Here is a 22,484-nt window from a genome sequence, read left to right on the forward strand (position 1 = left end):
TCTATAGAATACAGTTTTTTGTTCAGGTTTATTTTTCTTCCCTAAGACCTGAATCTGTGCTTAAGCATAATAAAATCCATGTATTTACATCTATAATTTCTGCTTTGTGGATTTTCACAAAGTAGAAATTCCACAGCAGTTGAATATTATATAAATCAAAAAAAGATACAGCTACCATAAAATTTTGATTTGCCTAATTCTCCTTCATTGTTACAAAGTAGGAGAGGAGGGGAAAAGTCATTGTAAAGTGACAGCTGTATAAAAAGGTACATCAGGAAAAAATTATTTAGTAAAACAATAATATATGCCCTTCCAGAACCACATTTTAGGCACATCTTGCCAAGTTTTAGTGATATATATGAGGTCAAATTTATTTCCTTTTGTTTACATCTTATTAATCTTGCTTGTTCAAATTCTGAGTATTTGTAAGGTCATATTTTATTTTTAACTTCCTGAATTCTGTCTCTTGTGAATTTCTCAGCATCTGTACTGTTATTCTTTTATCTACAATGTAATTACTTGGTTATATCAAGCCAAGTAAATATATGTAGGCAGTTGCCTCCCTTCTTCTTGCTTCTCTATTTAAATTCTTTTTTGATTAGATTTGCAAAAATGCAGGCAAGTAAATTATTGTTAGTTTATTAGATGTACTCTGCCCCTACCCGTCAGTACTAAAACCCATCAAATCTATACTTAAGGTAGAAATCCAGGCTTAGTTGTTAAATTGTTCACTTCTTAAATCTATTCTTTTCTTCTGAAGCCTTTTTTAATAAGTAGCGATGATAAGCGTCAACTGTATTTCTAAGGTCTTCAGTTTCTTGCCAAAGACTTCATCATGGTCAGCATGGCTTTCTAAATTCCTTTATGCACTATCATTGACATCTAAGTGACTCATTAGAAGTAGGTACTTACAATCAGATTTTTCAAGTTTCTGACGAGAACAAAGAAACCTATAAATTCTTTTATTGTTATCAGATTGATAGATAGTTGTCTCATTATCCCTCAGCAAAGGATCACCAACAAGAATTCTTCTGTTTTTTCCTTTAGCTCTTATTGTATGATCTCTTCCCTGATTGCACATGTATATCCACAATGGAATCATGTGAGGCCAATCAGTTGCTTCTTCCTCAGAGTCCAGTCTTTGCTCTTTAATAAAACACTCATATTTATTAATTATAGAGTCCTTATAGATTTATTACCATGGAGACTTCATAGAGCAGAAATATCTTCTTTTGGGAGCCCAGTCATTACTCAGAGTTCCCTGTTTCCGGGGCATTTGATTTTGAAGGTGCCCAGAGAAATGTCAGTCACATGAGGCAGTGTAGAGAAGTGTGTGTGTCTGTGTGTGTATATGTGGGGGGTACAGAATGAGAACAAAAAGAACTAGAAGACCCTGGGGGTTGGTGAAAGATACTCAATCAGATCTTAATAACTATCTTCCCCCCTTAATCCCTTCCCCCCTTGGAACAGAGAAACTGCTCTCTAGTTCCTTATTTAACCACTCGCTTCTTGTTTCCCTTCTTACCTTTTGGAAGGAGGGGTATGTTTCTTGAGGATGAGGAAAAAAAGCCATTTGTCTTCTTGGCAGTATTCCTTTAATTGCTATGCAATTTGGAAGTGTTATTAAAAACTCAGGTATCCATTTAACACGAGTGTATTCCAGTATCAATGCAAGGAGGCAGATTAAGAAAGAGGAAGCTAAAACTCAGAGAGAAGAGATATTTGTGTCAGGCTGGGTGGGAATTGGAACATATATATATATAATACTATATGTATGAGTGCGTGTATATGTGTGTATGTGTATATGTGTGTTAGGTTTAAGGAGAAAGAAAAAGATTCTGAGGAGAAGGTGATATATAGGTAGCCAAAAATCTGTGATATATCCCTCTCCCCAGCTTGCTCCACTAAAGACTTCAGGGTACATAGCTGAGATCTAAGACTCTTTCTTAAACTAAGTTGTATCATGGCCAATGGGACAGCTTATTCACTCTGAGTATTGTCTTGTATGTATTTTCATGTATATATTTGTTAACAATTTGATTAAATGACTATTTGTTATGTGTATTAATTGTAGAATTGGTATCTGGAGGGAAGGGAGTCATAATTTAGATATATATTTATATTTATTCTCCATTAAGGGATAGTGATGAGAGACACAACTTGAACTTACAAATTATTTTCCCTAGAATATCAATATTTAAAGGAATGGATAGATATAATTCTAATCCAGCATCCTCTTTATCTGAGGAGAGCAGTGGGGACAGCCTCTGGCCCCAAGCTATTACTTCCCCTCATGTCAGGAACCAAAATCTTCCTTGGAGAAGGGTGTGGGGAAAAGATTCTAGAGATATCTATTCTTTCTTCCCTTCAGACCAAGATCACATATAGTTGACTCATGTGGACACAATTAACCTACATGGACCATACAGCAAAACAATACATATATACATATATAAACTCCATTTTCTAGTATTGTCCATAAAAGTACTTTGCAAAATGAATATAATATTTCTTTGCTTTCCCTAGATAGAAAAAAGTCATTCAAATTGAGAGGAGTCACAAGGAAATTGTTCTATAAATTGAGGAATTTAGCAAAAGTTTTTGTCAAGGAATATTTCAACAATCCACATTCTTTGATTCCCATAGAATACATCTTTTTAAAGATTAATGACCCCAATAGAAGGTGAAGAAGATGCTGTGGAATCAGGCTGATTCTTGACTGTATAGGTACAAATGGATTAGAATGGAATTTCCTCTGGAAATATGTCTTTCCTTTATTATGGATATCATGAATTCCAGTAAAGGGAAAGAGGGAGTTCAGTGTAAGATTCTTTATAACTTTGAATAAACTACTCTTTTAGCAGTTTTGTTATATATTTAATTCAAATAATGGAAGAGAGCACGTTAGCCTCCATCATTCCTTTTGAATTTTTTTCTCATTTCATAATGGTTTCTGTTTAGTTGTTCTACATACATACATACATCTGCAGTGGCTAATTGAAGAAAGTGTTCCTGAACAAGAATGAGTGTGAACAATGCTTTATTCTATCAAGTGACCTTTCATTTATAATGAAGGTACTTATTCCTTAGAGTGAAAACAATAAAAAGAAAATTTCCCCTAACAACTACTTTGGGTGTATCCCACAAATTTTGGTATGTTGTTTTATTGATTTCATTATCTTTAACGAAATTATTGATTGCTTATATGATTTATTCTTTGACCCATCTTTTTTTTTTTTTTACAATTAGATTACTTAATTTTCAATTAATTTTTAATGAATGCTTCCAAGAACTTTTATTGAATGCTATTTTTATTGCATTATGGTCATAAAGGAGTAATCTAATATTTCTGCTTTTCTGCATTTAATTGGAAAGTTATTTTTTACTCTATAAATTGTCAATTTTTGTAAACATGCCATGCACAGCTAAGAAAAAGGTAAAATCTTTTCTCTTCTGTAACGGATCAATATTGAATAAGTCCATGAACAGGAAGAGTTCAGTCCATGTATTACTTGAGACCTGCTCTCTGTTAGGGGCAGGGATTCGAACTATTGGTTCATCATCTCTTTAACAATGAATTATAAAGATATACTTGATAAATTTAGGATAGTCTTGATGGAGAATGCATGAGACAGGCACAAGGCATTTTAACTATACTATTTACTCCTTAACAATATTGGGCAGATGACTCATAATAATAGCTTTTATTTCCTTTTCATTGGTGATGAATTCACCTTTTTCAGTTACATGTTTACTATTGAATGTAATTTTACTGTATTATGATTTGAAAAGGATGCAATTAATATTTCTGCTTTTCTGTATTTGGTTGTAAGATTTTCATGTCTTGATACATGGCCAGTTTTTGTGTAGATGTTATGTACCACTGAAAAAAAATTGTATATTTGTTTCTATTCACATTCAATTTTCTCCAGAAGTCTATAATATTTAATTTTTCTAAAATTCTATCAGTCTCTTTAACTTCTTTCTTATTTATTTTATGGTTAGGTATATTTAGGTCTGAGACGGGAAATTTGATTTCCCCCATTAGTATAGTTTTACTGTCTTTTTTAACTTTTTTTTTTTTTTAAGAATTTGGATGTTATAAAATTTAGTGCATATATGTTTAGATTTACCTTTTAGCAAAATGTAGTTTCCCTGTTTATCTCTTAATTATATCTAATTTTGCAATCTGAGATCAAAATTGCTATTCCTCCTTTTTTTTTTTATATTAGCTGAAGCAAAAATCAATTCTACTCCAACACCTTATTTTTACTCTGATCTATTTCAAATGTATTTCTTATAAATAATATATTGTTGGATTCTGGTTTCTAATCCACTCTGCTGTCTGCTTCTGTTTTATGGGTGAGTTCATCTCATTGACATTTACAGTTATGACTATGTATTTCCTGGATTCTATTTTTCCCCATTTATCCCTCTTTATTTTTCCTTTCCTGCATTCCTCAGGAAAAATCTGTTTTTCTTCTTTCATTTTGTTTATCTTTTATGTAAGATAATTTGCCCCAGGCTACCTCTCCTTTCATTCTTCTCTTGTTGCATCCCTCTTTCTTACTCATTAATGTTATTTTTTGGATATCATCCCATCATAGTCAACCCATACCTATGCTTTCTATATATATTCCCTCTAACTGTTCTAGTAATGATGAAGTTTTAAGAGTTACACATATCATATTCCTGTGTGGGGATCTTAACAGTTTAACCTTAGTGAATCCCTTATGATTTCTCTTTCATATTTTACTTTTATGTTTCTCTTGAATCTTGGATTTGAAAATCAGATTTTCAATGGTCTTGTCATCAGGAATGCTTAAAAGTTCTTCATTTAATTGAATATTTATTTTTTCTCTGTGTAAGATAATACTCAGTGTTGCTAGGCAGCTGATTCTTGGTTGTAATTTTAGTTGATATTCCAAGCCCTTCAATCTTTAATGTAGAAGCTGCTAAATCTTATGTTATCCTGATCATGGCTTCATGATATTTGAATTGCTTCATTATGACTGCTTGCAATATTTTCTCTTCAATCTGGGAGTTTTGGAATTTGGCTTTAATATTTCTGAGAATTTTCATTTTAGGATATCTTTCAGAAACTGATTGGTTGATTCTCTTGATTTTTTTACCCTCTAGTTCTAGGATTTTAGGGTAGTTTTTTTTTGTAAATTTCTTGATCATGGCCTTTAGGTAGTCCAATAATTCTTAAACTATCTTTCCTTTATCAATCAGTTGTTCTGTCAATGATATATTTCACATTTTATTCTATTTTTTATTCTTTTGACTCTTACTTGATGTCTCATGAAGTCATTAGCTTACTATTGCCAAATTGTAATTTTTAAGGAATTATTTTCTTAGTGAGTTTTTGTACCTCCTTTTTGATTTGATCAATCAAACATTTGCTTTTTAAGGAATCCTTTTTTTTCCCCAGGGAATTTTTGTATTTTTTTTTACCATTGGCCAGTTGTGCCTTATGAGGAGTTTTTCTCTTTAGTGAATTTTTGTGCCTTTTTTTTTGTTCCAATTAACCAATTCTGTTTGTTGTTTTTAGCTATTTTCTTCAATACTCAGTGTGTGTGTGTGTGTGTGTGTGTGTGTGTCTCCTAAAAATGGTGACTCTTCATGATTTTTTCATCATTGTCATTTTTTCCCCCAATTTTTTCTCTACTTCTCTAATTTAAAAAATCCTTTTTGAGTTCTTCCAGGAATTCTTTCTGAGTCTGTGATCAATTCAGATTTTTCCTTTGAGTCTTTGCATGTAGCTATGTTTGATATATTGTTCCATTCCTAGTTTGTCTTAGTCTTACCTGTCAACATAGTAATTTTCTATTATTGTCAAGTTCTTTGTTATTTGTTAATTTTTCTAGCCTGTTTCTTGACTGATAACTTTATGTGAAAGTTCGGATCTATTCCTGGTATGAAGGGGACATTGTTCTAAGCTTCAGGGTTTATTTTTCCCCTTCTGTTTTCAGACCTAGGTCTGGGGGGTCTATGGGTTTTTCCTTCTTCCACAGTGATCTAGAATTGTGACTGTTCTCCTGAACTGTAGTCTGTTAATGACCACAGGCACTCTTCTCTACCCTTGAAATTGTGACCAGGGCTCTCTGCAAGCATTAGTGAGATAGTGTTTCTCTTTAGCTCTGGGACTGTGCCCTGGAGATGTGTATGGGCAATGATATAGGGTCCTACAGCTAGTGCCCCCAAAGGATCCCTTGGAATCTCCTCCTGACCAGTTGTCTAATACCTTTATGATCTGTGGATTGAGAGTTTCCCAAACAGCTGTTTTTGATGATGATCTGCCTCCAAGGCCTGCTGCTGTCACCCTGCCAGCAGATTAGACCTTAAGTATGACCACCATCTGGCTGAGGTAGACCTTATCTGCTGATTTTCTAAGTTTTCCTGGGCTGGGAAATGTTTTATGTTTTATCACATAATTGGTTCTGCCACTCTGCCACTCCAGAATTTATTTTTTTTGCTGAGGCAATTGGGGTTAAATGACTTGTCCAGGGTTACACAGCGAGGAAGTGTTAAGTGTTTGAGATCAGATTTGAACTCAGTTCCTCTTGACTTCAGGGGTGGTGCTCCATACACTGCATCACCTAGCTGTCCCCACTCTAGAATTTATAAAAGGAGTTATTTTAAACAAGTTATTTGGAGGGGAATTTGGGGAAGCTCTGGTGAGTCCCTGCCTTCACTCTACCATCTTGGCTCCTTCTCTTTTTATTCTTTTTTACTTTTTTCAATTCACTGAGTGATCCCAGGTTTTCTGACATACTGTCTACTCCTTAAGCAAGATGCACTATTTCTTATTTTTATGTTTTTGTACTGCCTGTTGCTTACTTTACTTATTTCTACTCATTGGCACCCTGGCTTTCTTCAGGACTCAAATGCCATCTTCTGTAGCATGAATTTTCTTCTGCTTGAGTCTTCCTCTCATTACCTCCATGCATGTATGATGTATGTACTTAGATGCTGTTCTCCACATTATAATACAAGCTCCTTTATGGAAGGGTCTGCTTTTGTATTTCTTAACTTCCTGACTGGAGTCAGGAAGACCCGAATTCAAAACTGGCCTCAGATTAGCTGTGTGGCCACAGACAAGTCACTTAACCTCTGTCTGCTTCTATCTCCTCATCTGTAGTAGCACCTGCCTCCCTGGATTTTTGTGAACAGCAAACAAAGTAATAATCATAAAGTGCTTAGCACAGTGCCTGGAATAACTTAGCTATTATTATTATTGACTGAATGGGTGGACTGTGCTTATATTATCAAATTTTAAACAAAAGAGCCAAAGTATCCCCACAATGTCACACCAAGAATTCAAGATAACTTAAACTATTAGGTCCCCTATGCAAATACTTGTGGTTGAGTTGTAACCCAGGAAATTGCAAAGAGGAAGCACCACTTATCAACCACTGGAAGAGCTGAAAAAGCCAGAAACTGTCCCTCTCCTTTTAAACTGAACAATATTCTTTCCTCCACCCACTGCTCTCACTGGATGAGGAAGGAGTTTGCTACATCATATCAAAGTACCATGTTCATCATTGTGCCCAGAAGTAGCAAAGTTAAGTCTCAACATTCCATTGGAGATATTATAGCCAGAAAAGATGGATGAGGTGGGGAAAGGGTTCTTTATTTTTACAAATACTTTATTATACTTTTTAATACTATACTTTATTAGACATTTATAGTTTTATCAGAGCTGGGCATATTTTTTCAAGAGTTAGTAATTTGGTATCACCATCCAGTGATATCAGAACTTTTTAAATTAACAGGCTTCTTTCTCATAAAAAAAGACAAAGTTTCCAATTCTCCTATGATATACTTTAGCAAGGAGTGCAAGAATAATCCATTAGAAGTTTCATTTCTTTCTTCTGTTTATTTGTATTGCCACAAGGCTATTCTATAGCAAGATATATTGGCAAACAGGAATCATGCCACTTTGAGAAAAGGAAGAGAAAAGTCAATTTATTTGGTTAAAATTCTTAAGGCTGATTGATTTTGCTCTTGAGACTGGAAAAGTATTTGTTCTCTTTAAGAGGGAGAAATTTTTTCTTTGTTCTCTTCTTTCTTCCCAGAATATCTTGCCCTGTTTTTTTCAGGGATTTTGAAAACATTTTTTCTTATCACATTTAAAATAAGTAAAAACCAATGGGCTGTGTGAGATTAAGGTTAAACTAGTATAAATGTCAGTTGTGTAAATGATTAACTTTTGGAATTTTGGAAGCATTTGAATCACTTCTAGAAAATGGAAATATTCTAGGATTGATGGGTATGTTGGACCTGCTAAATTTCCTCTTTTTCCCAAGAATATGAAACATTTATATTTCATATGCAGTATGTTATCTAATGAAGATAGTATTCCATCAAGGTAAAAGTGGCTAGAGATTTTAGGTTTTTAGGGTTGCTCTTATTTATTCCCTTGTTTTCTTTTATCCAAATAAACCCATCTTTATTTTTGAAAGATTTTTATATGAATTAGAAAATTATAGACAATTTCCTGATTCACTAACACAAGTTCAAGATTGAATTTATGGATGGTGAGTTAGATGCTTGAGAAAGGAAGTGTTTTTTCTTTAATTCCTAAGTCTAGTATGGTGGTGCTATTTTTTTGTTTTTCAGTTGTTCACTCATGTCTGACCCCATGAGCTATAACACAAGGAGACATTCTACACTCCACTGTCTCTCAAAATCTTTCCAAGTTCATATTCATTGTTTCCATGACATTATCTATACATCTCATTTTCTGCCATCCTAGCTTTTCTTTAATCTTTTCCAACATCAGGGTCTTTTCCATCTTCTTGTTATGTGGCCAAAGTATTTAAGCTTTAGCATCAGTATTCACCTTACAGTGAATAGTCTGAATTAATTTAAGTATTGACTGATTTGATCTGCTTGATGTCCAAGGAATTCTCACAATTCAAAAGCATCAATTCCAAACTGCTCAGCTTTCCTTACAGTCCAACTTCACATCCTTTCATTGCTACTAGAAAAACCATAGTTTTGAGTATGTGAACCTTTGTTGGCAAGGTAATGTCTCTGCTTTTTAGCATAAGGTCCAGATTTGCTTCCAAGGAGCAAGTGTCTTTAATTTCTTGGCTGCACAAGAATATAAAATCTGACACACTACTTACATTTTGGTTCCCTCCATTTGCCAGGAAGTGATGAGATCAGTTACCAGGATCTTAGGTTTTTTTAATATTTAGCCTCAAACAGCTTTTTACACTCTCTTTTACCTTTATAAAGAATGCTATTATCTATAATCTGCTATTGTTAATATTTTCCCAGCAACCTTAATTCTGGCTTTTAATTAATCCAGTCTGGAATTCCACATAATGTACTCTACATAAGTTAAATAAGGTGGAATTTTCCAACATTAAATCAATTGTTGTTCCTCAAGAGATAAGTAAGATGATCTGGTACTTCCAAGTCTTTGAGGACATGCCACATTTTGTTGAGGATCCATACAAAGGCTTTAGTGTAGTCAACGAAACAGAAGTATGTTTTTTTTGGAACTGTTTTGCTTTCTCCATAATCCAATGAATGTTGGCAGTTTAGGCTCTGGTTCTTCTGCCTCTTCAAAAATTAGCTTTCATTTCTACTAATTCTTAGTTCACATATTGCTGAAACCTAGCTTGCAGAATCTTAAGTATAACTTGTGCAATGTGAAATGAGAGCAACTATTTGATAATCTGAATGTTCTTTGGCATTGTCCTTCTTTAGGATTAAAATATAAAGTGATCTTTTTCAGTCACTATTGAGTTTTCCAAACTTGCTGGCATATTGAGTACAATATTTTAACAGCATCATCCTTTACGATTCTTAGAGGACTTTTTAGAAATTTTAAATAGCTCACCTGGAATTTTGTCACCTACATACCGCCTTGTTAGCAATGTTTCTTAAAAGCACACAACTTCATTCTCCAGCTTCTCTGGCTGTAAATCAGTATTTTTTTATTTTTTATACAATTCTTCCACATATTCTTGCCATCTCTTCTTTTTTACTTTGGCTAAGTCCCTACCTACCATTTTTGTCTGTTATGCCCATTTTTGTATGAAATATTCCCTTGATCTCTATTTTTCTTGATGAGATCTCTCTTTTCCCATTCTATTATTTTCTTCTATTTAAGAAAACTTCTCTCCTTGCTATTCTTTTGAATTCTGCATTCCGTTGGTTATATCTTTCCCTTCTGCTTTCCTTTTTATCTCAGCTTTTTGTAAAGCTTCATCAGACAGCAATTTTGCGTTTCTTTTCTATGGATTTTTTGTGTTGTTGTTGCTGCTTCTTATACAATATTGCAACCCCCCTATCCGTGTATATAGATACTCTATATACCTGATTTAATTTCTTAAACATGTACATCACTTCCACTTCATATTTATGAGGGATATTACTTAGGTCATACATATATGGTCTGATGGTTTTTTCCTACTTTTTTCAATTTGTCTTAATTTTGCAGTAAGAAACATATGATTGCAAAAGTCTTATTGTTGAGTTGCTTCAGCTATGTCCCCTACTTGGGGTTTCCTTGTCAGAGATACTGGAGTGTTTTGCCATTTCTTTCTGCAGCTCATTTTACAGATGAGGAAACTGAAGCAGTTAAAGGTCTCACAGCTAGTATTTGAAGCCAGATTTGAAGTCAGGTCTTCCTGACTCCAGGCTCAGTGCTCTATGCCTATCACTTTACCATCACACAAGTGGCCATAAGAGAGAGCAATTCTAGCTTCCACTTTGATTATGATTTATTGGATATTTTAAAAATGAGTGGGGCAGAAAAAAAGTCAGCCTCTAATCCAGGCAGACCTGGGTTCAAGACTTCCACATTGGCAGTCTAGGAAGCATGTTCTTTCTGTGGCCCGTGGCCCTGTTCTGTCCCCCATTCTGGAGCCTGAAGTTTTGCCAAGATGTTTGCTAGTCTAAACTACCTGGAATCAATTTACAAATAGCTACATAGCTGAGGGATGTGTGGCTTTGAGTTATATGGTTCATCTATCTCTGCTATTTAAAAATTTATAAGATTTTTGATAATACCAACACATTAAAATTGGTTTCCATTTCAATTTGAATAAAATCATAGTGTTGGATGGAGGCAGATTTGTCTCTTCCCATTGCAATTTCCCTGAAACTAATGAAAAGTGGTACCACATAGATTTATATGAAAAAATTAAAATTAAAAACCACTTAAAAAGGAAAAAAAATACCTGTGAAAAGTACCTGTCTGAGCAAACTTGTCTTTCACTCTTTCCTTTTCCTTTCCTGCCATTGCATGACTGTTTATTTCTGCCAGTTTGAGTTCAAAACTTCTACCCCTTTAAAAATCTGCCCTTGACTCAGAGCCAATGATACTTTCATTTCTTCCCAGGAAAGTAAGAAAATGGTATCTTTTTGAAACTACAATTCCCAGGATTCATGCAAGTTTTTTTTTTTTTTTTTTTAAACAACCTCTTATTCTTTTCTAGGATGGAGGGGAGAAAAGCTGCTTTGTTCAGATACAAAGAAGTACACCTACAGTCTGCATTTCTCCTTGATAAAGAGTGGTACTTGGGGGTGGTTCCTGGGGTGAGAATGGTACTTAGGGGTTACAACTTTAAGGATCCAGGTTTGAAACTGCAAGCCCAAAGATGTTGTTTGTGTTGCTTATAAAACAGTGTTTTCTTCTCTTTTTGCCAAGAAGTTTTTAAAATGCAATTTATCCATTATCCACAAAATCAATTATTGTAAACAGTAAAATTTTTTAAAAAATTAATAAAAAGTCAATAAATCATTGGAAATGCTTTATTAAGAATTCATGAGTCTCAGAATAGAGTAAGGAAAATTAATCTTAACCCTAAGAATTTAGTTTCTTATAATCATTTTTACTTTTAGATGTATATATTCCAATATTTCCTGTTTTTATTTTAAAATCAAAATTCAATATTTTCCCTTTTTTTTGTCATGGTGGTAGAGGAAAACTCTAATTGTTTAGCCATCTTCCACAAAGCATCTTTGAAAATCAGATGTTGCCAATCCATCAGGGATATATATATATATATATATATATATATATACTCTTCCCATATTCTGGGAACAGCTCAACAACTTTCTCTTGCAGTCAGGAAATCTAAAAAGAATTCAGATAACAGCTATATCTTCCAGAAAGTCCCTTCCAGGTATTTGGATGAAGTTGCTTGTTGTAGACTGGCCTGACGGGTTCTGAACTATTTTTTCCCCCAATTCCCACAAGGCATGACTGAATTAATTTCATTTCATCTAAGGCTTTCATTGCATTCAAATGAAGGCTTTTCCTTTATTTAGCTTAAATGGATTTGTTTGACTGGTCTATTAGGTGTTACCTGATATAGTTATAATCACCCTCACACACATTCTTTTTCCATTCAAATTTTTTTTCTTATTTTATGATTATTGATCATATTTGTACAAAACATGTACATAGTTTCTTAAATTACAATTGTCTACTTTGCCTTTTAGAATTTTCCTTATCTCATCTGGCTAAATATTCTCACACAAATCACTTTCATACTCTTTTAATTTTTTACAATGATTTGACCTTTTATATTTAAGTCCAGCTTTTTTTTTTTTTTTGCTGAGGCAATTGGGGCTAAGTGACTTGCCCAGGGTCATACAGCTAGGAAGTATTAAGTGTCTGAGACCAGATTTGAACTCATATCCTCCTGACTTCAGGGCTGGTGCTCTATCCACTGCGTCACCTAGTTGCCCCTCCAGCTTATATTTTAAGCTTAATATGGGATATGAAGAGGTCAAATATCAAATCAATTTCTGGGAAACTGTTTTATAGGTTTTTACCTACAATTCTTGTTAAAAATCAAATCTTTCCCCCTCAGTAATTTATATTCTTGGAATTATTCAAAACTGGCTTTTTTCAGTTTCTTGTTTCCTATAATAGTCTTTTCCACATACTTACTTTAAAAAACCAGTACAAATCATCTGACTTTACAAATGCAATATACTTTTATATATTAAGTATTATATGTATTAAAAGCCATATATAGCTTTGAGTTATCCCCTATATTCATCCTTTTCTCCATTATTTCTTTTGAAATTATACCAATTTAATTTTGTCACTATTCAGCTTTATTTTAGCTCTAGTCTCCTGATAATTTGGATTTTTATTATATTGACACAAGCCAATGATAATCACCGAGTCTTTGTTTTCCTACTATAAAGCCCACTTTAAAAGTGTCATATATATATATATATATGTATATATATATATACACATATATACACATATACATATGTGTGTGTGGGTATAAAACACTTTATGTATATCTTGGTAGGTTAATTCCAAGATATTTTGTGCTTTTCAGGTGAGGGAATTGATATCGTCCCTTTCTCTCTCCCTTTTTAAAGCTATTATTGTATGAATAGTTCTGTGGAATTATTTTGTTAACTTCACTGAAGTTACTAATCATCCCAATAGTTTCTTTGCTAATTCTTTGGGTTTTCTAAGTATGCTATCATGTTGTCTACAAATTAGGATGATGTTGACTCTTCATTGCCATTATTTATAATTTGATTTTATTTTCATCCTTTTATAAATAGCATTGCTAGAACTATGTCAAGTAACAGTAGGTAAAGGACATCCTTGGTTTAAATCCATTTACACTTGGAAAGCTTGTAATATTTCTCCATTGCTTAATTAAAAGTTTTAATTAAATGCTTTTGATTAAATAATAGCCTTTTCATACCTATGCTTTTATGATTTTTAATATAAATTAGTACTATATTTGATTAAAGGCTCTGTTCTGAATGTATTGAAAAAAATCACATTTGTTTATATTGGAAAAAAATGTCATTGTAACATATCTACTTTCATATTTCTGTTTAGGTAATCCGGAACTATAATTAGCCCCTGTTTGAATTTCTTCTCAACTCACCAGCAAGTTCTTATTCCTTTATCTTAATTTTGGCCATTCTTGTTCTGATTTACCTATTGATAAGCAAGCATGATTTGGAGCATATGAAAAATCTCTCAGGAGTAACTCTGGACTTCTTAGACAAGTTAAGTTCCCTTTTCTAGACTTCAATTTCATTCTCTTCTAGAAGGTAGTTGCTCTCTTATTCTAAGTATTTCTTTTATACTTGAGGCCAAAATGACTACAAACTTTGGCCTAAGTTGTAACTCTCATTGAGTACAAAGTTATTTTTCTAGCATTGCTGAAATTGAGATCCGAGTTCTGCTTCTGCAACTGAGCCTAGTAAAAGAAGTGATAGTGAGGGAAAGTGGTTTTACAATAAATAAAGTTTTTCTCTTTGGGCTTGTGTTATTATAATATGGTAAAACAATTCATACAAATACAGTGACACTCCTTTAAAAATGTATTTATTTGCATTAACAGGAATGTGTGCTTGAAGAGATTGTTAATTTTTTGGTGCGAGTTTTTGTATCTCAGAAATTGGCAAATGTTATAAATTACTAATTGGTTTACTGTTTTGCTTATTATCTAGATTTAATTGGCAGAGAAGATGTTAAGAGTGCAGATAAATTTTACAAATGTGTTATTAAATAAGTATTTAGAGGTAGGTGGTGGCCCAGTGGATAGAGTGTTGAGCTGCCAAGAAGCTCCAACTTCAAATGTGGCCTCAAATGCTTATTGTGTTATCCTGGATAAATCACTTAGCTATTGTCTGCTTCAGTTTTCTCATCTGTAAAATGGGGACAATAAGAACACCTATCCTGTTGGGTTTTGTGAGAGTCAAATGAAATAATAATTGTAAAAAGCTTTTTAGTATAATGCCTTTTCTCCCCTCCCCATTTACTAACACACCACCGATTTTACATCATTATTTTATTTTAAACCGAAGGCAAACTTTAAAGGGTATGTGACAAATGAATTTCTGGCTCAGACTTTTTGCTATCTGTGAAAGGACAAAGACATTTATGGGAAAGAAACTCTGGCTCAGACTTCATGCTGTCATCATAACAAGAGGATATTGTGCCAGACTCTATTTTGATCTTTCTGGACATTGTTCTTGGAAGCTAGAAGATCACACTACCTGCAAAATCAAGGCTGTTAGAAATCAAACCAGTCTTTACAAACTGGAAAGAGTTCTTATCTTCCCCTTTCTATTACTTGTTTTTAGACATGTAGAGCCTTACCTTTCCTTCCTGCTGTCTGTAAAATTCCGTTTTTTATGTTAATTCTTCACAGTCTATATAAGGTTGCCCAAACTAATGATCTAGGTTCATTTACTGATTGGTAAGTTTTCAGTGTCGCCTGTGCTCTGAGCATAATAAAAAAAAAATTATGGTTAACTGTCTTTGCATCATTGATTCAGCAACTGGCGGTAGTAACTAATCAATGGAATTTTTGATAATTTTTCTCCAGTCAGGTGATATAGATAGACATAGATATGTGTTTATCTGATAGATATAGATATTTATATCTATATCTACCCACACACCTTAGCCTTTGAAATAATGAATAAAATGAGACTGGTCAGCTAGGGACTTTACTGCTTTTCAACCTTAAGAATATTAACAATTAGTCCTTGCTTACATATTTCAAATAAAACTCTTGCCCAGTGTTATTTTATTCAATTTATTTATGTAACACTGTGTATAAAGCAATTGATTCATAAGCAATGATTCTGTACAATCATCTTGCAGAAATTTTTGGATAATTCCTGATAATTTGAGAACAGCAGGCTATTTCCCCTCAGATTCCCAACCCCCAATAAGAAAGTGCTCAAAATCAACAGAGATTTCTTTTTTTTTTTTCTTTTAAGAGCAAATGAAATATGGGGGCAAGGTGTAGGAAAGGAGAAGAGCTTCAACTTTTAATGTCTAAAATGTGCACATAAAACAGGCACAAAAACAAATATGTATTCTCATGAATTCTATATCACTAATATAGCAGAGGCAATAATCTGTACAACAAAATGCAACTATGGAAGGAAAAAAAGACTAACTCATTTGGAATAGTTTTAAAAAAAGTATAGTTTTGCTTTTAAATGCATAGTGATAAGGAAAAAAAAACCCCAGCAAACAAAAGCAGCTAAAGTTCCACATAAATAAAAAGCATCCCCCCCTTGAATCTTAAAGCATATTTCATTCAGGACTTAATATTTTGTCACAAAGCACAAGAATAATATGCAACTGGCTACAGAGCTACATAATAAATAATTAGGTAGAGAATCTACTCATGCATTAGTTAAGTACACCTAAAATCTTTATAGCACACAAAACCATTCATTAATAATGTAGTGTAAAGGCTGCAATGTAAATAAAGAGAATGTTATTGATTTGCATTAATTCATATTCAGGCATCTAATTATGTTACAGCACAGCTGTCAGAAGAGTATAATGAGGAAATAATAAAACTGGGAGGTTTTTTTTTTTCCTTTCCACAATATTCTATAAATGAACACTGATGGGCAGAGAAGCAATCATGTTGCTGTCCAACATAATATTGGTCTAGTTCTGCATCTGTTCAAAGAACTTGTAAGTTGGATTTTCGTAGCCATTTTGCTGCATCTTGGAAAGGTGACGCTCCTCGGGGGTAACTGCAGCATCAATCTGAAAAGGCAGAAAATTGAGACTTAGGTCACTTATTTGATCCCTTCCTGCAAGTAACATGCATGCATAATGCAAAAGAAAAAGAACTTAGTAGTGCTTTTTATATGTCCATAGAATAGTATGTCTATAGGTCATTCACTATCACCTAATACTCTCGTCTGGATTAGTTTCCACACTTTGTTAGGTGATGGAATCCCCCTTGGTTGACTAGTGACTAACTACTGGATTGGCTCCACTCTATGGCCACCAGGTGGCACTCAATACCACGACTGCTTATTCACTCCAAACAGACTTACTAGATTAATAGTTGTAATCGCATCATCGCATCTCCTGGGAATTTGTCTTCTTTTCTCAAACTGCTTGTCTAAGTTCATGTGAAGTGCCAAAGATCATTCTATTTAAATTTTAGCACCTTCTAGAATTTCATGTAAATCATACTGCTAGTTGTGATAAAACATTCTTTTTTTAAGTTAAATCCAATATGTTACAAACACATTTATACAATTCTCTTGCTGCACAAGAAAAATCAGATCAAAAAAGTAAAGTAAATGAGTAAGAAAACAAATGCAAGCAAACAATAACAAAAAAGAGTGACAATGTTATGTTGTGATCCACATTCAGTTCCCACAGTCCTCTCTCTGGGTGTAGATGGTTTTCTTCATCATAAGATCATTGGAACTGCTTTGAATCAACTCATTGTTGGAAAGAGTCATGTCCATTAGAATTGATTGTTGTATAGTCTTGCTGTTGCTGTGTATAATGATCTCCTCGTTCTGCTCATTTCACTCATCAGTTCATGAAAGTCTCTTCAAGCGTCTCTGAAATCATCCTGCTGGTCATTTCTTATAGAATAATAACATTCCATAATCCATATGGAATTCATTCCTTTCATATTCCATATTCTTTCCATTCATATTCTATAACAGCCATTCTCCAATTGATGGCATCCTCTCAGTTTCCAGTTTCTGGCCACTACAAAAAGGGCTGCCACAAATATTTGTGCACATGTGGGTCCCTTTCTCTTCTTTAAGATCTCTTGGGAATATAAGCCCAGTAGTAACACTGCTGGATCAAGGAGTATGCACAGTTTGATCACTTTTTAAGCATAGTCCCAAATTGCTCTATGATAAAACATCCTGACTAGACTAAATCAAAAGGTCATGTGAGGAACTTTATTGTGTTCTCACTAAAAGGCTGATTATATGAGAAAATATTAAAGCTTATGGTCAATTCTTCATACTATACTTATTTTAATTTATCTCAGAGAATTTTAGTCAACATAACTCAAGTGAAGCCAAAGAACCTTCTGGTTGAGAATAGTCGAAAGGTGCTACTGTTACAAGGCTTTCTGCCTAATAAGTTTCCTGGCAAGAATTACAGCTACACTATTACTTCCTGTTGTTCTAGAGACCAGCATTCTTCGTTTTTGGAACTTTTCAGTGTTGTTTTCACTTATGTTATTATAATTTTTGATATCCTAGTTCTATATATTGTATATATATTCTAATAAGTCTTTCTGTGCTTTTCTGAAATCTTTATATTTGCAATTCTTATTTCGTTTTCCTACATTTATTCATCCATTTTTGCTACTGATAGTAAGTTTCCTGTTTTAGTTAATTTTAACTGCCACAAGTGCTCTTCTGAATATTATTATATATTTCTACTTTTAACATTCATGGTAAAGTCAGTTCCCTCATTTAAACCAAATGATACTATATCCATAAAACATAAGTTTCCTGATGAGAACTACAGTCACACTATTACTTCCTATTGTTTTGGAGATCAGCATTTTTCTTTTTTGGAACTTTTTAGTGTAGTTTTCACATATGTTGTTATAATTTTTGATATGGTAATTAAAACATGACTAGTATGTTGTGGAACCAGGTCTGTTTCATACTTTGAATAGAATTGAAGAAAAATTCATGCATAGAATTATAAATGTCTATTTTTCTTAACTGTATAAGACTAGTTGTTTTCCTGTAGATTCAACCTAAAAGTTGGCACATTCCATGTATGCTTTCAGAAAGTGGCAATTATAAGGAACTATGGTGTTACAAATGTCACAGAAGCTAGTTCCAGATGGAGATAGATAGCACATGGACCTTGGCTCTGCTCTCTATCCTTTCTAGCCACATAATTTTAGTCAAAAGCATTTTCCCTATTGTTATAATGCAGTCGTGTGTGACTCACTGTGAGCCTTTTTGGGGTTTTCTTGGCAAAGATACTGGAATGATTTGCCATTTTGTTTACCAGCTCATTTTATAGATGAGGAAACTAAGGCAAAACAGAGTTTTTAGTAACTTGCCCATAGTTAGTAAGTATCTGAGGTCATATTTGAAAACTCAGGAAAATGAGTCTTACCAACTCTAGGACCAACACTCTATCCATTATGCCATCTAGGTGTCCATTTCTCCCATTATTTGTTCAAATTATTAAGTATATATCTAGTGAGTGGGAAGCACATAATATTGAATTCTCCCTGTTATATCTTCTCATTAAAGCTGACCATGTTTCCCTGACTCATTTCCTTAGAATAAAATGGCCCACTTCTTAATAATTTAATTTTCTTATGGGGCAACAGTACAGTCTGCTTTAAAGATCATTTTGCACAAGGGAACAATTTAGTCACAAATCTTTTCCCATCCTTTCCACTTGCTTTTGATCTGTTTTGAAGTCAACAAATGAGGTCACCTTGCTTCAATTGGCATTTATGTAATAAACAACAAATTGATAGTTTAAAATGCCATCATCAAAGATTTGAAGATTAAGACATTAGATTTGGAATTTAAGACAAATTCACATTAATGAATCTATCTTTCTGAGACTATTTGACCTAGCTATTTTAATAAAAATAAGATAGAAGACTGTTTTGATTTTTTAGTATTTTTTTGAGGGTAATATAGAATGACATTTGATAAAGTATTATATTTTTATCTCTTTTAAAAAGCATATAAATATTAACAGTTATGAATAATAACCTATATTGATCAAAAGTAGAAGAACATCTGGGAATTTCACAGATCATCTTTTCAATCTCTAAAGTAAACTCTAATATGAAATGATTATCATCAAAGGATAATGTTTAATTCAGATACTTTTATCTTAAGCTAGTCTCATGTGGCCCTGAGTCTTAGTCTCACTGGTTTCCTACTTCCTACTTCCCATTGTTATACTGTTATCAGTACTAGAGAAGGACAGGCTTCTCTCTTGAAATCATAAACACCGTGATGGAGGTCACCATTTTTACAAATATTGTCCACAAATTCAGTTTTTTATTTTTTAACAATAAATTGTGAATCCAATCATTCCAATAATAATCCTGTGTTCCTTTTGGAAATAATTTTCTGCATATTACTACTACACTGTCCTGTATGTAGGAATGAGACAGGCCAGGAAAACAGAGATGGTGTGTCTTAGAAGAACCAAGCTAGATTTCTTAGTGTCTAACAACTGAAGGGAAGAATAGTTGCTTTTTTCCCCTAAGTCCTACTTCCTTGTTTCCCCAAACAAAGGGCAGTTCTGTAATTTACTGAGATGTATAAGATGTATAACAAACCAGGGGCAGCTAGTGAATTGGGCACTGGGCTTGGAGTCAGGAAGACCCGAGTTCAAATCCGGTCTCAGATACTAGTTGTAAGATCTTGGCAAGTCATTTAACTCTGTTTACCTCAATTACTCATTTATCAAATGAGCTAGGGAAGGAAATGGAAAACTCCTCCAGTATCTTTGCCAAGAAAACCCCAAATGAGGTCACCAAGAATCAGACATGACTGAACAACCACAAAAGAGCAGATCTGTACATGTGTAACATTTCAAGTCAGTAAATTCCCTTTTTAATTTCCTGAACTGGAAAACAAGAACAAAGAGGGTTGTTCATTACTGTCCAGTCATGCACTGATTTATTATCCTAAGTATATGTCATTTCTATGAAGTATCTGCTAAAAAAGGAAAAAGAAATGAACAGAACAAATAGGAGGCAGTTCTTATCCAGGAGGCAGACATAAATTTGAAAGGATAATAGGTTTAAAACTACAGCATAAAAAAGGGGGGTCTTTCTAATTTTTCTCATAATCAGTTCTTGATTATTTACTGCTTAATAATTTAGAGACCACCCAAGTTTCTTGCTTCTATCTTCTATTTATTTGTTTTGTTTTTCATTAGCATAATCATGTGGGACTGGGACATTCTCTAGTAAACAATTTAGTTGAGTAGAATTTTAAATGCTGAATAAAATGATATCTAAGAATTATCCCCTATTGTCCACAATTTTTTTCTGTTTAAGGATCAGTAGCATCACATTTCCTAGGTGCCTACTGAGAAGTTTAACTGGCTGGCAACATGGGGCTAGAAGACAGAATCTGATTGAGATTGTTTTCCAAGTTCTATTATTCATTTATTGTATGATATTAAGGTCTCAGTTTCTTTATTTGTAAAATGAAAATGTTGGATGGGAAAATAGGTGAGGTCTTTTGCATATCTAAGATTTTAATAATGAGCTGGGAAATAAAAAAGGCTTGCCAACTGATCTCTTGTAAATCTAAAATGCAGCAAGAGGACTACTGAGTTTAAGGAATCCTTAGAATTCATCTTGTGGTATCCTTTTCCTTATTTCACTAATCATCTCCTAAATTACTAATTTAGCAAAATGGAATTTTTATCTAAAATAGTAACATATAAATATACATAAACACACCTGGCCCTCAATTATTTTTATCATCTTTGTATTTACACAGAAAATATGAGCACTTATTTTTCATACTTTGTTATGGTAATAGGCTGGTAATCAGAACAAAGTTCTAATTTAGATCCTTAATTATGCTGTTGTAATATTTAGTGCTTAATTTAAGATGCAAGTATTCAATAGGATCACAGAGGTACAAGTATAAGAATGAAAAAGTATTCAGTTTCTAACTAAGATCCCCAATAACACTATTCTTTAATGATATTCCATGCAGAGTTGTTTGCAAATGGTACTTTCAGTGACTCTGTAAGTCATCTTTGACTGTAAAATTTTCAATGAAAATAAGCATTATCTGTTTCCTGGTTTGACATAAAAGTCAATAAATTAAACATACATTTTTCTCCTCATTAATATCTAACCATTATCTTTAGTATTTCCCTTTTAATTATAAACAGTCAAGCCCTCATTTTTTTAAAAACCTTTTTAAAGGTTGTCTTATTATTTAATTCTTCTGTTCAAAAATCTTCAGTATTGGAAAACAGTACGGTAGAAATTAGCCAATGACCAACACCTAACATTCTATACCAAAATATGATTGAAACAGGGTTATGAAGTAGACATAAAGGGTGATACTATAAACAAATTAGGAGAACAAGGGATAGTTTATCTGTTTGATCTGTGTGGAAAAGAGGAGTTTATGGCCAAAGAAGAACTAGAAAACATTAAAATTGCAAAATGGATAATTTTTATTATATTAGATTAAAAAGATTTTGTACAAAAAAACCCAATGCAGCCAAGATCAGAAGAAAAATAGAAAACTGGTAAAAAATTTTACATCCAGTGTTTCTGATAAAGGTCTCATTTCTAAAATATATACAGAATTGATTCAAATTTGTAAGAATACAAGCCATTTCCCAATGAATGGTCAAAGAATATGAACTGACAATTTTCAGATGAAGAAATTAAGATTTAAATGTTCTAATTAAATTCCTCTAAATCACTATTGATTAGAGAAATGCAAATTAAGACAACTCAGAAGTACCACTTCAAGCTTCTCAGATTGGCTAAGATGATAGAAAAAGATAATGATAAATTTTGGAGGAGATGTGAGAAAAGTGAGAGACTAACACTTTGTTGGAGTTGTGAAATGATCTAATCATTTGGGAGAGCAATTTGAAACTATGCCCAAACTGTGCATATCCTTTGATCCAGCAGTGTCTCTAGTGGGCTTATATCCCAAAGAGATAATAAAAAAAGGAA

At 33.3% G+C, this 22,484-nt stretch overlaps 1 protein-coding gene across 4 annotated transcripts in view; it reads right to left on the reverse strand.

Moving 5' to 3' along the window:
- Nucleotides 1-15,550: 15,550 nt before the first annotated feature.
- The window catches only part of APP (amyloid beta precursor protein), a 174,015-nt gene continuing 167,081 nt past the window's right edge, over nucleotides 15,551-22,484 (reverse strand). For all 4 annotated transcript variants that reach the window (XM_031959244.1, XM_023500961.2, XM_012546749.3 and 1 more), the window contains one exon: nucleotides 15,551-16,543. In XM_031959244.1, the coding sequence (XP_031815104.1) occupies nucleotides 16,442-16,543 (102 nt within the window). In that variant the 3' untranslated portion in view covers nucleotides 15,551-16,441. The remainder of the gene's footprint in view (nucleotides 16,544-22,484) is intronic.

This window comes from Sarcophilus harrisii, chromosome 3, assembly GCF_902635505.1.
Source record: "Sarcophilus harrisii chromosome 3, mSarHar1.11, whole genome shotgun sequence".
Lineage (NCBI taxonomy): Eukaryota > Metazoa > Chordata > Mammalia > Dasyuromorphia > Dasyuridae > Sarcophilus > Sarcophilus harrisii.